Source organism: Centruroides sculpturatus, unplaced genomic scaffold (genome assembly GCF_000671375.1).
Source record: "Centruroides sculpturatus isolate CEXI.00-Female unplaced genomic scaffold, Cexi_2.0 scaffold208, whole genome shotgun sequence".
Lineage (NCBI taxonomy): Eukaryota > Metazoa > Arthropoda > Arachnida > Scorpiones > Buthidae > Centruroides > Centruroides sculpturatus.
In genome coordinates this window covers 361,550-378,411 of record NW_019385210.1, presented here as the reverse complement: position 1 = coordinate 378,411, position 16,862 = coordinate 361,550, and the positions used below count along the sequence as shown (strand labels likewise).

At 30.3% G+C, this 16,862-nt stretch overlaps 1 protein-coding gene across 2 annotated transcripts in view; it reads left to right on the top strand.

The window, feature by feature from the left end:
- LOC111636178 (GMP synthase [glutamine-hydrolyzing]-like) overlaps positions 1-16,862 on the top strand; it is a 79,324-nt gene that overhangs the window by 49,905 nt on the left and 12,557 nt on the right. For both annotated transcript variants that reach the window (XM_023381372.1, XM_023381373.1), the window contains exons 3-9: positions 3,309-3,400; positions 3,471-3,585; positions 6,775-6,872; positions 6,957-7,060; positions 10,020-10,213; positions 13,918-14,083; positions 14,582-14,730. In XM_023381372.1, the coding sequence (XP_023237140.1) occupies positions 3,309-3,400; positions 3,471-3,585; positions 6,775-6,872; positions 6,957-7,060; positions 10,020-10,213; positions 13,918-14,083; positions 14,582-14,730 (918 nt within the window). The remainder of the gene's footprint in view (positions 1-3,308; positions 3,401-3,470; positions 3,586-6,774; positions 6,873-6,956; positions 7,061-10,019; positions 10,214-13,917; positions 14,084-14,581; positions 14,731-16,862) is intronic.

Sequence of the window (16,862 nt, the reverse complement as noted above, 5' to 3'; positions counted from 1 at the left end):
TATATAAGGTCAGTTTGAGCAGGAAAATTGAAGGTGGCTAAGAAGAGATAGATATCGTCTGGCCAATGAAAAGTAGATTTGTCTCACTAATGATGATTTGTGATCGCTGGAAGTGCTACTGCGTCGTAAAGTGTTTTCCTGAACGATCTGATACGGGATACATTCATTGGCACTATTGATTCAGACACCATTTGTTGGACTATTAAGTTTAATAACTTGACTCGTGGGTACCTAAATGTTTAGTATTTTAATATTAATTTAATGCAAATGTATGCATACCCAATAATATTAAACAGAAAATCTTTTGTAACTAATATACAATGTTGCGGCTCGGTAAATACGTCGACACTGAAATGAAAATCAGTCTAGCATAGGGAAAATTGGGGAATTACACCGCAAAATGGTGAATTGCGCAGCGGCGTTATTGTGAATCGGCATAAATTGAGCCAGCATAAACCGAGGGCTACTTGTATTGCACTCACTTTTTACTCACTTATTCTGTATTTCAACTCACTTTTCTCACTTTTTCAGAGGGGAAATGGCACTCCCAGGCCTGCTCATAGCAGATTGATTGATAGTTGATAAGTGTCTTGTTTTTCCATTTTTTTTCAATGTAGCTGTAAAAAAGACATAATATATGAATTCAGATTTTGTGGATTATTAAGAAATAAAAGTTGAATTTAACGTGGCCAACAGTAATTTAATAATAATATAATAAATATAATATAAATACAACTTTTAACAAAGATGAAACTTTGCTTCAGTCTTTCTTTCCATTGTTTTAAATCATCCACAGTTCATAAAATCACAATATTGTGATTAAGTGCTGAACAACTTCCACCTCTGTCCTGAACTGAAAACATGGCTAGGAGGGCAGAGGTTTGAGACTAATGACGATTTTCAAAACAATGTTAAGGCTCATCTCAAGCATTCTACTTCAAGGCAGCAACATTCTACAAAGAGGGGATTTGAAAGCTTGTCCACAGATAGACAAATGCCTCAATCTTCACAGTGATTATGTCAAAAAATAACCAGTTTGTACCTAACTTTTGGTAATAAATTCATTTTGTTATTTACACTTATCTTTGTTTTATGGACCATTGGAGGCTGAAAAAAACCACCCTCATATTTGAAGTAGTGAATCTCCACATTGTGCTAAATAACTTATATACAAAGAAAGTGTGAGCTATAAGCAATTACAATCATAGACATGTTTGAAAGGATCGAAAAATGAACTTTGTCAAGACATTATTTTGTGGATGCAGAAAATGATATTGACAACCCAATCCTAAAAGATGAAACAGTTCCATTGACTCATTTCAAGAATAAGTAGAAAGATCTCAAACTTCTATGCAGTGTAATTCAGTAAACTATATGCAGTCTACATTGTATTGTGCTTAATGAATATTGCTTTATTAGAGCTAGCACACATTGTACAACTGATGTATTTTTGGTGAATGTTCAGATGCGTGGACCATCATGGCGGCACTTCCTGTTTTAGCCTCGAAACCTGACGCATTTGGAGACGACGTGTCACGTGACGACGCGAGCGCCTGCGCGACGTGTCGCGTGACGACGCGAGTGCCTGCGCGTGTTCTGAGTGTGGTTTTGCGCCTGCGCGACGTGTCATGTGACGACGCAAGCGCCTGCGCGTGTTCTGAGTGTGGTTTTTTGAAATTTTCGACCGGTTGCAACATCGGAGAATTAGACGGAATACATATAAAACACGCGACAGTAAATCATTCGAAAAACTTTGTGAATCCGTTGGACGGCGTGCATACGCAAAACATCGAAAGGATGTGGGGGACCTTCAAGAACAGAAAAAATCTGCCCCTACACTATACCGAGGAACTTCGAGATTCGTATCTGTACGCTTTTATGTACAAAAAGCATATGAAGTGGGAAAGTCTCAAGCCGGGTGATCGTTTCAGAATTTTCTGCGAACATTTAAGAAAAATGTATCCAGGAGCGGGACGCGAGCCCGAATGGAAGGAGCCAGAAACCGTTCCGGCAGCCCCGGAAGCGACGCCGAAGAATCAACGAAGCGGCGAGACGAGCAAGATCAAAAAGCGCGCCAGAGTCGGCGAATGACTGCGGACAAAGGTGAGTAAAAAAAACTTTTTATTTTGGTTAAAGTCCAGATACTTACTGTCATGGCGGCTCACCGCCGATTCCAGCAAAGAGAAGCAAACAGTGGGGACACACGTTCTAACCTAACCTAAACCTATTCTAATAAATTACCATAATTAATACCGATTATATTAATAGAATAGGTTTAGGTTAGGTTAGAACGTGCGTCCCCACTGTTTGCTTCTCTTTGCTGGAATCGGCGGTGAGCCGCCATAACAGCCGCCGACGCTGCCGCGGCGCATGCAGCAGCCGCCGCCGTTCGCTCGCGTCGTCACGTGACACGTCGTCTCCAAATGCGTCAGGTTTCGAGGCTAAAACAGGAAGTGCCGCCATGATGGTCCACGCATCTGAACATTTACCGTATTTTTCTTTTGCTGTGGGATATTTTACCTAAAAATAGGCTTCTCATACTCAAAGAATGTGTAGAGCTTTTATGAATTATATATATATATACAGTAGGTCTGGAAAATAAACACTGTACGCACACAAATCATTGTAAATGTTGGTTTTCTGCAGTAGTGTTTGTAGGATTTTCAATGAATCTTAATGCCGTATACTCATATACTGCATCATCTTCAAACTGATAAAAGAGCATGTGTAAACAAATTGGAAGCATTCAGCAGTGTGTGCTGATACAAAATGTAAAGCAGTCTGCAATGTTCAAATCACATATAACAACCAATTTTGTGAAAATGCAAAACTTTATGCATTTGTAGCTAGAACTATTTTAAGATAATCAATACAAAACCTTCCTCACTTATCGTACCACTCGTACAACGGCTAGAAATAAGCAAGGAAGGTTTTGTATTGATCATCTGAAAATGCAAAACTTTGGTAAACCAGCTTTTTCAATAATCTGTCACCATTCATCTCATAGATGCAGAATTAATAAACTTCTGTAATTTAGTTTAATGATGATTTCAGGAATTATAATGGCCTTGATAAAGGCAGAAGTGACAAAACATTAAATTAATTCATTATTAAATTTTAATGAAAATTACTGATTTGATAATGAATTCGATCATCAAAAAAGATAGTAAAAAAAAATCATTTCACTATGTTATGATTATTATTTATTTAAAAATTAGTCATTATTTTTCAAAGTTTTAAAAAGTTAATTTGGTGTATCAAAATTTATTAACAGTATTTGAAGTAATACTTATATCTTGTATTATTAGGTGATTGATCGAAGGGTGCGTGAATTATGTGCAGAATCAGTAATATTGCCTTTGGATACTCCTTCGCAACTTCTTATATCAGAAGGATATAGGTATGTTTAATTAATTTATATTTTTAATTCAAATTTAAATTTAATTTTTGAATATTAATTTATTTATTAGGGCAATCATTATTTCTGGTGGACCAAATTCAGTTTATGCCGATGATGCCTTGAAATATGATCCTGATATCTTTCATTGTGGTTTACCAGTGTTGGGAATATGCTATGGCATGCAGGTACAGTACATTTTGTAAATCTTAAATATTTTCCCCCTGTTTAATGGTTTAAGAGAATTTATTGATTATTAGTAATATACATATGACTATAACATACATCTCAAAGCCCGATGAATATATAGAAACATCCAACAATCACCTAAATGATTGGGCTACAATTGCACTAATTTTAAATAAATAAAACAGAGTAAAACAACCAAAGCCTACTCAGCAGAAAATAATAACATAATCAACACCTAATCATTCGCTGAGAGATTTATTATTAAAAGGGAGGGCTTTTTTATACTGCGAAAATATAATAGACATGGATGCAGAAATAGAAAGAATCATGCAGGTAGCAGAAACATTGGGCTACAAGAGGAATGTTATAAAGGGGATTATCAATAAATTAGAAGTTGTTCAAGGGTCATCTACATACACGAAATTTACGTACAACAAGCGCTTAGGAAGCATTATGAAAGAAATCACAGATATAAAAAATACAAGGATGGTATTAAAAAGAGCTCTGAATTTGTACAAAATACTTAGACACGATAAAGGGGTGATTAAAAAGGAAGATATGTTGGGCGTATATAAGATCCCATATGAGAATCAGATATTAGGAATAAATAAATAAAGATTATGTTGGGGTTACTACTAGAAACCTGGGTGTAAGGATAAAAGAGCACAGATATGATATTAGAAAAGGTTCTAATGCCACAGTATTGGCTCAAATAGCACAAACGGAAGGTTCTATAGTATGATGGGATGAGGCGGAAATCCTGAAACAGATACACTCTCCGACTTTGGCAAGAACGGCTGAAAAGTTAGAAATTTATAGAAGCAAACTTAAAGGAAATTGCATCAACGCAAGAGATGCAGAAGGACTTCCTTCCGCCTGGAAGTTTGCAATTAAAAACTTAAAATAGGAGCAGGAACTTTAATAATATTTGTAGTAAAAACTATGTATAGTTAAGTAAGCAATATTAATATTTAGTATTTACAATTTGTTTGTTATTTTTTACTATTTTATTTTATTTTTAATATTAGCAGCATTTGTATTAATTTTATTATTTACAAACATTATTTGGCTATTAATAGCGTATATGTTATCGGTTAATATCTATATTTTGTATTTTGAACTTCTTGTTGTATTTTGAAGTGTTCCATTTTAGCCTGATGATAATCCATTGATTGGATTGAAAACGTTTGTTGTTTTAATAATAAATCTCTCAGCGAGTGATTAGGTGTTGATTATGTTAAAACAGAGTAATTTGCCACTAGAGGTAGATGTTTTGTGCCATCTCTTAACTAAATTAATAATTATAATTTTAATAATTAATTAAATAATTTAAAACCATCTGGAAGAAATTATTAATTTAGTTAAGAGATGGCACATAACATCTACCTCTAGTGGCAAATTACTTTGTTTTATTTATTTAAAATTAGTGCAATTGTTGGATGTTTCTATATACATATGACATTTTGATTTTAAGACAAGATATTTTTAGAGCTGAATCTCAGTTTTATGAATATAAAAAGTATTTAATTATATATACAACCAAAGCATGATTAAACATGGCTAATTAATTATAAACTAATCATATAAGCATGTCAGGGCTAAATTCTAAATAAAAAGCTAAATTCAGCTGAGTGTGTGTCAGTGTCATAGAGTACTGTAGACATAAAATTGTCCCCATTCAGCATAACAAGTGACCTGTATGATATCTTTTAAATTAAATAATCTGGAAGCAAAGTTTGGTCAGAATTTCAGGTAGCATAATTAGAATGCATCTGCATGGTAAGCAGTAGTTATAGGTTTGAGATCTGTTCAGATCGATCTATTCTTTCCTACTGTTCTAAATTAATTTATTTCTAATTACAGTAAAATGTCACTTTGTGGTCACCCTAAAATTTCCCTGAAAAACTGCATAAGTTTTAATATAAATCAAACTCCATCTTTATAGCCACTGGTCACCTCACTTAAGTGGCCAAGATAGGAGTGTCCTAAAATGATATTTATTTCTGTTTATGTGGCTAACAGAATAGAAAAATTTGACATTTCTAAACTCAATCAATGTATTATTTAAAACACTTTCAGTGGCATTGAAGCTTTATTGCTATAGTTTTTGAATAGTTGCATAGTTTTCTCCCACAGATTACATTCAAATAAAATAAATTTAATTTGTTATGTATAAATAAAGATTATTTCCAGAATTTAGTAAGAAGCTAGGCAATTATGTATTTGTTCAGTAATTTATACAAAATTTGATTGCTGTTATATTTTTACAAAATGCAATGATTGCTCTACATTACTGACAAATCACTTACAACACTCAACAAAAAAAAGTATCAATGAGCCTAATGTAAAATATATAAAAGTCACTGAATATGCAGAAGTGTCCTACACTTGCACTCTTCTGTATATTTAGTGACTTCCATTTAATAACTTTTTTGAATACTCCTGATGAATTCAAAATACATGAATGAACTTTACTGCAAACAATTGTATTAACTACATCTATTCTGTATTTCAATATTCTGTTATTCAGTGTTAATGCATAACTCTGAAAGTTTGAATTACTATATATTGTAAAGAATGTATAGTATTATGTGAATTTTTAAATTTAATTTTATCTCTTCTAATTTACTTATTTTTTTGTTTAATTTATAATCTGTGTGAAACTTTTGGTGAGATTAACCACCTATCTCTAGTCCAAATTACATATCTTTATACTTTATTTGTCATATTATATTCCAGTTAAAATTTGGCAGTATTGTTTGTTTGTTGTATCTAATATTTATTCTGCATTATAAAAATGAAAAATGCTTACTTTTAGAATATATATTTGTAATAAGTATAGAGTAGATATATACTTAAGCATTTGTCTCTAATTATAATTTTAGCTGTAATAAGTATCATGAAGTTGTGCCCTTACTAAAGTTGTCTAATTGCAAAATACAGTAGTGGCCTTGAAAATGGACATTACTATTATTTCACTGTGCACATTGATGGGTAAATACAGCCAAGATAATGGTTGCATTGCTTGCTATTTGTGTCATAATTATTATGACACAAATAGATTCTACTCAAATATTTTAAAGTATAACAACTAAAGTATAAAACTCTGTTCAAAACAAACTTGCCAATTCTGTGAAATTCTGTTTTATACAGTAGTATAACCAAAATATATTTATTTTTTTTTACAGATGATTAATAAAGAATTTGGAGGTTCAGTACAAAAAAAAGATTGTAGAGAAGATGGACAATTTACAATTCAAATAGAACAAAAATCTGCACTATTCAAGTAAGTGTTATAAAGTGTTTTGAAATAATTCTTCATGAATGACAAATATAAAAATTCAAAATATTATTTAAAATTATTTTATAGGGGGCTCGATAAAGAACAAACTGTGTTATTAACACATGGCGATAGTATTGATAAAGTTGCAGATGGTTTTAAAGTCACTGCTACTTCTGGAAATATTATTGCAGGTTAGTTTATTTTTAAAAAATCCCAATGGATGGATTTCAGAAAGGAAGTCTAAATCTTGTCTCTTTGGTCTAGAGCTGTGAATTTAAGTTAGATCAGCTTGGTCAAATCAATGCTAAAACTATTCCAAGAACACACATTTAAGTAAGTTTAGGCAAAGAACATCTGAATCAGTGGTATTCAAACTCTTCCATGGAAACCAAGGGTTTTACAAATATATTTATAAGAAATTTTTATTTTTACTAAAAATATTGAAAATAAGAACTTAAGAATTTTTATTATACAGAAAATAAATAGTAGTAGTTTTTTCACAAGTTCTTTAAGCAATAAATGTTTAAAAAAATATATTTTCACAAAAATAACACTATTGTGAAGGTTCCATAGACATTAAGTTTGAAGACCATTGATCTAGACCAGTGATTCTCAAACTTTTTCGATCCACCGCCCCTTTGTTCCATAAAGTTATACCCAACGCCCCCTAACCCATTTTCTCTTGTGTGAGAAAAGGATTGGAAATATTCTTAGGAAAACTTTTCTATGAATCTCACACTTTGTGCCCTTACTGTACATTGTTCTCATCATCTGGAAACCATTAAACGCAATGTTTCCTCTTATCAGCCCCAATTTTGCCTTTGGTCACCGTTCAATACCCTGCCTCTATCATAGATCTATTCATCGCGCCAGAAGGGGGCGTTATTGCTTACTTTGAGAAACGCTGAGCTAAAATAAAAGTCAATGTGTTAGAAATATTCAAGTTGTGACCTTCAATAAAAAATAAAAAATATATAAAATGTCAACATTTTATATATATTCCGTCGAATTTTTTATATAGAATTTGTCTGCTGTCGCCCCTCTATATTTCCTTAACGCCCCCAATTCTCTTTGAGCCTTCTACTGCCCCCCTGAAAGCCTCCAGCGCCCACAAGGGGGCGTTATCGCCCACTTTGAGAAACGCTGATCTAGACCTAAATGTTACAAAATTATTTTTCTGCTAACCTATGAATTGATAAGTTAATCAAATTTGTTCACTGCTGACATTAAAAAAGATGGCTACTTTGCAATTTTTTCAAAGAGGAGAAAACCGTTTTGGCAAGCATTACATGATTACAGCTGATTGAAGGTAAAGAGTGCAATTGTAAAATGTTAGAGTAAAACAAAAGCATAGGAAAAGTTCTCATTGAATGTTTGATAGTAATGCACAAATAGTAACTACATGTTACTTACAAGCATTTAAAATAATGAATATACTTTTTGAAAAGTATTTCATTTCTTACTCGGAACAGAGTTTAAATAATGACCTTCAATGTTACAGACTTTCTTTAAATAGTCTTTTTAGGGTGATAGAATTAGTTTTAGTTTTTCCCCCTCCCCTATAACATCTTCATCACACTCCTGAGGAGTTGCATCATAAAAAATCTTGCATTAAACATGGCCAGAAGGATCTCTACAAACTAGTGTATTTTCTGAACCTTCTGCTGATTGGAAGAACAAGTCCAAGAAATTTTTAAAATAGTTTTTATTTTTATTTTTATAGGAGTGAACCTCAGCCTTTTTCAACTTTACAGTTTGTACAAAAGCACTTCTAGATGTCAAAGCCAAAATATTTATACTAATAGGATTTTATGGAAATATAGTTTGACTTATTACAAGACTCTTGGGTTACATATTTGTATTATTTGTTTCTTAATTATCTGGTTTTGAGTTGTGTAGACAACTTTCTGCATACTTATATACTTAATAGATCCTGAAACCTCCATGGTGAGAAAACCTACAATATTTTATACAGGATAACTTCATAATATTTTTGGAAGGAAAGATATTAGGTCTATATCTTTTAACTAGAATCTTCCTACTCTTGAAATAACATTTCCTGAAATTTCCCTTTAATATCAGATTTTACAATGACATTCCAGAATCTTCTTGTCTCTAATATAATCCAAATAATCCATTTCTATTTAGAGGCAAATACAATTGATGTAGAAGATAGTGTTTGATGTCTGGATACTAGAAATTATAAGAGGAATCAGTGGGTTAATTAATATCACTGAATGCAACACACCATCCATTTTTATAGATAGAGGGCAGAATTTTTCTAATGAGAGAAAGATTTCATAAGCCAATGGGAATATATAAAGCATGTATTTTTGGGTCATTCTTAGAGGTCACATCTTAAATCCAGCAAGTAAAGAGGATAGTGGAAGATTGTTGTGTTATTTTTTGTCAAAAGGTGCTTGCATTTTGAAGGCTGTGATGCAGAAGCATTATCATAATAGAGCCAGGTTTGGTTGCACAGTTCCGGTCTTTTGTGACAAACGTCCGCATGCAATTGTTTTAAAATGTTGGGTAAAAATTTTATTTCATTGTCTGACTAGAAAAAACAATTTCACACTATATAAACTCCTTATAGTTGAAAAACAATCAACTTTCTCTTTTTCACTCCTGAATTGACCTGTTTTTTGAGGCTTGGAGATTGTGGACTTGCTCATGGCTTAGTTGCCTTAGGTTCTTGAAGCATTTCAAGGGTTTCTGTGGCAGATTTCCCAAGTTTAATGTAAAATTTAATGTTTGCTCTTTTTCTAGTTTTTCTCAAATCACAGCACAACACTAACATAATGTTACAAAATCATGTGTAGCAAACATTTTGAAAACTCAACATTTTAGCAGGTTGATGCTTATTTGTCCAAGACAGTTATCCTTGGTGGCAAAAAGACTGTACTTTGCTCAGTTGCCAAACAATGGCAACAGCTAGTTTCTTTTTAATCACACCACACAAATTTTAACTTTAAATATATTTCACATAATTAGTTATTTGTTTCCATATTATTTCACTTTACTGTTATTAATTTGATATGTGAGAATATAAATAGTTTGTAATGATTTTTAAAAAAAATATTGTATGATGATGCCAAACAAAGGATTAAATGTTGATTTTTCTATTCATGAAAAATTATTTTTTTTTAGCAATTGCTAATGAAAAATTACGAATATATGGAGTCCAGTTCCATCCAGAAGTTGATCTCACACCAAATGGAAAAGCAATGATGAGGAATTTTCTGTATGATGTCTGTGGCTTGAGTGGAACATACACAATGCAAAGTAGAGAGGCTGAATGTATTGAATATATCAGAAGAGTAGTAGGAAATTGCAAAGTCTTGGTGAGTATTGATCATAGTCTAATAATTAGCATTATTACTTTTCTTTAAACAAACAAAAAAAAATGTTTATTTTGTTTATGTGTTTAAAGAAAAGTAGTAATAAAATAAAAAGTTTATGAAAATTCACTTTCAGTAGTTTTTATGATATAGAAAAGAATGAAGTAATTATATATTAAGTTTCAAAATTTTTCAGATGTTCTGTTTAATTTAAAAGGTAACATTTTGAATATTTTTGTCTGTTAGATACTAACTTATTCTAATTTCAGTTTATTCAATATTAATATTCATAACAATATTTTTTTCTTTGTCTTTGTATTTTCAATCATATGGGAATCAACAACTTACATTTAACTGAAATATTTTTTTTTTATAGGAAATATTAATTTTAGCATTAATTTCTTGTCTTTATTTGTTTGTCAGAGAAATATAAATTAGTCAAAATGCATTTAAAGTGAAATAAAAATACACAATTTTTAGTTGTTTCTGTTACATATTAGTGTTTTATTTTCAATAAAGTTAACCATCACTTTAATGGACTTCAGATCTAACAGACAAAAAATGTCCAGTGGGAAAAATTAAAAATCTTTTTTTATTTGTGAACCGAGCATGCTAAGTGGTTGAATCATTGAGTTTAAACTACTCTGTACATTAATAATTATAGTAGAGCATTGAATATCCAAATACCGCTCAACAGAAACATCGGTTAACTGAAAGTATTCCAGCCAGCAAATTCAAATTTTTGCTAGCGCTGCAATATTTGACTGTCTTGGGCTACTCCAATATTATTTTTGTTGGTTGCATGTTTTAGCTGGCAGCACTGGTGCGACCATATTGTGTTGTTAAAAATCATTTCTTGATTTTGCACAAACAAAATAAATAACATAAAAACAAAAAAATTATATTTCGGAAGTTAATCTAGTATCAAAAACATTCCGATTCAGCACGACGATTATGCAGAATAGCATGTCCAATATCTCTGTTGTTGATTTTGCAATTTCAGCTCTTATCAGAATTCAAAGGACAGCATGTTGGAACATTTGTTATGTCACTCATAAATGATTTTTACTTTTGTATTGCTTTCTGCTGTAATAAAGCACAAATTGTCCCCCCTGGTGGTACATTTTTAAGTAAATTTTTTTCTTTGCCAAACAAAATTCCCTTGCTTTACAGATATTCATGCAAAATTTCAAGTCATTCTGACCAGTGGTTCTTATTTCAGACCATTGTAAAATTGGAACTTTAATTATAATCACTCTATATATTAAATCATTTAATTCATGTTTTATCAATTGTTCAATATCACTTATAAATGAGAAACCTTCCAATACTCAACAATTAGATATTTCATAGATGTCAAACTTTAGAAATACAATTGATTTATTTACAGTTTCAGATGATGATTTTTGTTTTTCAATAAAACAAGTTATTGTATGAAAAGTGTAAATACAGTGGGTGATCGGTTATGAACATAATCCATTCCAATATCATGTTTTCTATCCAAATTGTTCATTAACCGATTATCAATTTATCATAGATTTTTATGGGAAATTGATTAATTCATTCTGGAGACCACAGAAACTAAGTAAAAAATATATACTTTCTTACTATGCTTTTAGTTTTTTTATAACATATAAATAAACAATCTCTCTATTTTTTCACGAATGGCACATCTTTGTTTCTCAGATTGATTTTCATTACTCCTTTATCTGCTTGAGTCTTTTTGATTATATCTTTCTTAGCTAAAATTGTATCTACTGTAGACCTGTTGAAGTCATCTGCCCACTATTTACCTTGACTATTATCTCTTGCTTAGTTTCTATAGTGAACACAGTTCTTGACACTCCACTCTTTTTAGGCCCCATAATATTGCCAGTTTTTTAAATAAAAAGTTCATAAAAGCACCTAAAAAATCAGAAAACAGAAATTAATTAGTGCAAAAAAGAAAGGTTATTTACACAACTGTGAAAATCATTCCATAAACCATGCATAGATGCCATTAAAATATAGTTTTACAAATATTAAATGCAGCGTCGTTTCTTGTGTTTGTTTTCTCGGGTGTTTGTTGTTCAAACATAAAAATCTTTTACGAAAGTGTTCGTTGTCCGAACTGTTCATTAACCAATCACCCATTGTATATAATGTTATATTAGTTGGATTGTTAAATAAGAAATACTTGATTCACTGTACATTCATGTAATGTTGGTGAGAAATTTAGCACACACAAAAATCAGTCTTATTATTAACAAAATTGTTACATCACATTTTATATATTGATTTTTTTTTTTTTTGTCTTTTTGTCCATAAGATTATTGAAATTCTATATAATAGTATTTATAAAAATATTCATGATTTAGTCATCTAAATTTGAAAATATTGACACTTCAGATTTTAATATAAAGTTTGAAAACATTTTTACTAAATCAAACTAATTTCTTATATAATTTAATTTGTTTAGTTATTATTTTAATTGAAAGATTTACATATAATTATTTGAAAGAGCTGCAAATATATAATAAAATCCAAATATCAAGGAATACAAAAGAAAGTTATGAAATTTTATTAATTTAACAACATAATGTATTAAAATCAAAGCAGAATGCATATTTTGTTTAACATGGGATTTGATTAAAGCTACAAAATTGATTGTGACAGTCCCTTTACATATGCTGCAAGAGTTTTAATTAACATGTCGTTAAATTTGCCACACAAAAACATGCAAGCCCTGACAAGTGTTATCTGACCAAGAGAAAGTCAATTATGAGCATGATGATGTCATTTCTCCCACACAGTTGCACTCCCAGAGTCTGTGAGCCAGCCAGTTACTTCCAGGGCTGTGGAGTCGCGTAAAAATCTACCGACTCCGACTTTTCCTTACCATCCAACTCTGACTCTGGCTAAAACACCTAAACTCCACGACTCCAACTCCAACTCCACAGCCCTGGTTACTTCACTGCCAGCATTAAAAATGGGTTTATTACAAACTAAAATTGTTCTACTGTATTCTTTGTAAATTTTACAATCCATTGATCAAACATGCTTGTTTATCAAGGTTTATAGTCATTTTGCTTGTTATCATAGAATTTATGCTGATAGGAAAACAAAATAACATTGTTCAAACAGTTCTTGATAACTTTTTCTCTAGCAATAGTAACTAATGCAGGTGTAACCATTTATTAAACATTTATTTTGCATTCATTTTTTATTTTTTCTTAAAACAGTACAGTACTATGTAAGTAAATTTATCAACACAGTAATCAATCATGGACAAATTGCAATTTTTACTATTATTAAATCTGATTAACACAATTTTGATATATGCATTAACACTGAGGTATTAATTAATCAAGGAATACTTGTATCTTAATTCCTAATGCAAAGTGTGCTACTTCACTTTAGTTCCTTATGTTGGTTATCATATTTAAATATGTATTATTGTAATTGTAGGTAAGTAAAGTATCAGAAAAATTAATACATTTGGTTCATTAAAAGAAAATATTCCATTTGTATTTTTTATAGTCAAAAAATGCTGGATTCATTTATGAGCAATTTTCATTTTCTATTTACACTCATAATTTTCAATTTGCAAATTATTTATTAACTAGTAGTAATTTAAACATTTTAACATTATTTAAATAACTTTAATTTCTCATGCCATGATGAATTAAGGAATCATATTTATTTATTTATTTATTTATTAAAAATAGATGTTAGTGAGTGGAGGTGTTGATTCAACTGTATGTGCTGCCTTGTTACACAGAGCATTAAAAGAAGACCAAGTTATTGCTATTCACATAGATAATGGTTTTATGAGAAAAAATGAGAGTGAACAAGTTGAAATTTCTCTTGGAAATTTAAATTTGAAATTACAAGGTATAATGTTTTAGCTTATTCAAATATCAATAATTATTTTTCAATATAAATTTCAGTTTAATTTAAAGTTTGACAACAGAAGTAAATTTGCTTTATTTTAAATTAGTGTAAACAGTCAATGTTTTATTTGAGATAATTTTTGAAGTTACAATGAGAAGGTTTAAATCTTAAATAAGTGGTATTTCAATACTCTTAAAAAAACATTAAGTTAAATGTATTAAAACATCAATTTTTGAAAAAAAATGAACAAGTTAATATTTATAAGAAAACATTTGAAAACTACAAATAAAAGTTTAAAATATATAACTAATGTTTAATTAAATAAATTATGAAATAATTAAATTTAAAATAATAAAACTTAAAACACATTTTGTAAATTAGAACATTTTTGGATATTTCAATTAATTTCATTTTCATTTGTTGCTTCTAAACTTTTGTTAATGAAACATAATTTTTTTTTTAAATAATTTAATTAAAATGTGTTATTTTTTTTACTAGTTATTAATGCTGCACATCATTTTTATGATGGAACAACAACTGTTCCTATTGATCGCAAAGACCCTACAAGAAAACGAACAACTGAAAAACTATGTAAAACAATTAATCCTGAAGAAAAAAGAAAAATTATTGGTGACACATTTATGAAGGTATATCATACATTTAATTTTTAATTCAGAATTAAATAAAATGAAATTTAATACTGTACTTACTAAGTGTTTATTTGGAGCATTGTCTACATAAGCTTATGCAAGTTTTATTATACTCTTCAGCATAAGTAAGCACAATAACTAGTATTAAATTGATTTTAAAATAAATCCTTCTTAATATTTCTGTTTAACTTAGGACACTTTAAAGATATAAAAAAAATTATTATTTTTTAAATTTAAGTTAATTTAACTAAATATTATTATTATTTACTAACTAAAAGTTATTTATTTTGCCACTGTATGTAAAGTAGAAAATACAATAATATAAACTTTACATTTAGTTAATTCCTAAATCTGCTTAATTAAACTTTTTCTTTTACAGTTAAAAAATTATAACAGCTAAATGATAATGCTAGATTTAGGTTAGAACTAACTAGAATAATTAGCCAAGTTCTAGTTCAAAAGATAATCTGGCATCATCATAACATCCCAATATACTTGAAGTGCCTAAATACTTTGTATGTGATTATTACTTAGCGTTACCATTTATTTATAAATGTATAGTCAGTAAAACCAAAATTATTGGATATGTGTATTAAAAAAAAGGTTTAAAATAATGATATATATTCACAAATGTGATTTATATTTGCTATAATTTTTAATAACACTACAATGGGTGATCGGTTAATGAACAAATCAGACAATGAACATTCACAGAACAAACACAAGAAGAAGCGACATAAAATAATGAATATCGATTGGTCTTTCCTTGCCTTCAGGTAATAATTTGGAACTCTTCGGAGTGCGGAAGACATAGACATCAACACTCAACCCAGTATATACTGATCAGGTAGTATTCCTCCGAACTTTGAAACTCTCCCTTGTAATTCCAGCTGTTTATTTTTCTGACAGAAACAATTCTTTTATAGTATTCGCAAGACTGTTGGCGGGCACTCGTTAAGTTTTGCGTCAGATTTTATTTTGTAAAGATGAGAGTACAATACCAAAAGTAGAGAGTGGGCAGAAGATGTCTGATGATGTTGGGCAGTATTGTTTGAACAGGTCTACAGTAGGCTGCAGTTCAATCTTATCTAAGAAAGATACAGTATAATTGAGAAGACTCAGGCAGCTAAAGGAGTAACAAAAATCACATTTGAGAAATAAAGAACATTGAAGAGCTCATAATAGAACCAGAAACAGATTTGACGACAGAAGAACACCAAGAACTGTTGAATGAATAACACCAAGAAACTCTGCGAGACTTTTTCTTCTGAAAAGGAGGGTTAATGCTGATATCTGCTATTAAAGATCTTTTGAAGAAGTGGGAGGATGTCAGAACAACAGTCTTAGAATGACATCCAAACCAGGTTGAGGTTAATAGGCTTGGGGATCTCTACAATTACAATGCTATTCATTACTTCTGAAAAATCCTAAAGAAGAGAGAAAAGCAATCGACATTAGACAGATTCTTTAACCCCCACAAGCGAAAAAAACATGACTAATAAAAATGCAAGACTGTGTATATATGTATTTTTATTATTACATATAAATAAAAAAATATTCACTTTCTTACTATGTTTATTTTTTGAGGTCTCCAGAACGAATTAATCAAATTTCCATAAAAACCTATGGTAAATTGATAATCAGATAACGAACAATTCGAATAGCGAACAAATCTTGGAATGGATTATGTTCATTAACTGATCACCCACTGTATTTTAGAATAATAATTGTTCTAGAATCCAATTCCATTATGATAAATTATCATCATGTGTCAGTTTTGAAAATTGTCTCTAAATAAAAAAACTGCTAGTGAAGTAAAAGTATTTATTAGTTTTCATTCATAATGCAAGAAACGATATGCAAATGATATATATTCTTGGCATTACAGTTGACTCATCTTAAAACAAACACCGAAACAAAACAAAAGTGAATTCTTGCATTAAAGCAAATTATTTTCATTAACCCATTAAAATGCCATTGTCACAACATTAAATTTTATGCAGTAAAGAAAACAAAAATTTTACCAGAATTCATTAAAGCAAACTGTAAATTACCTTCACAATCCTCAAGAAATAACCCTATTTTCAATAGCAGTTGCTTTTTATACTTCTAGAAGTGACTAAAAAAAT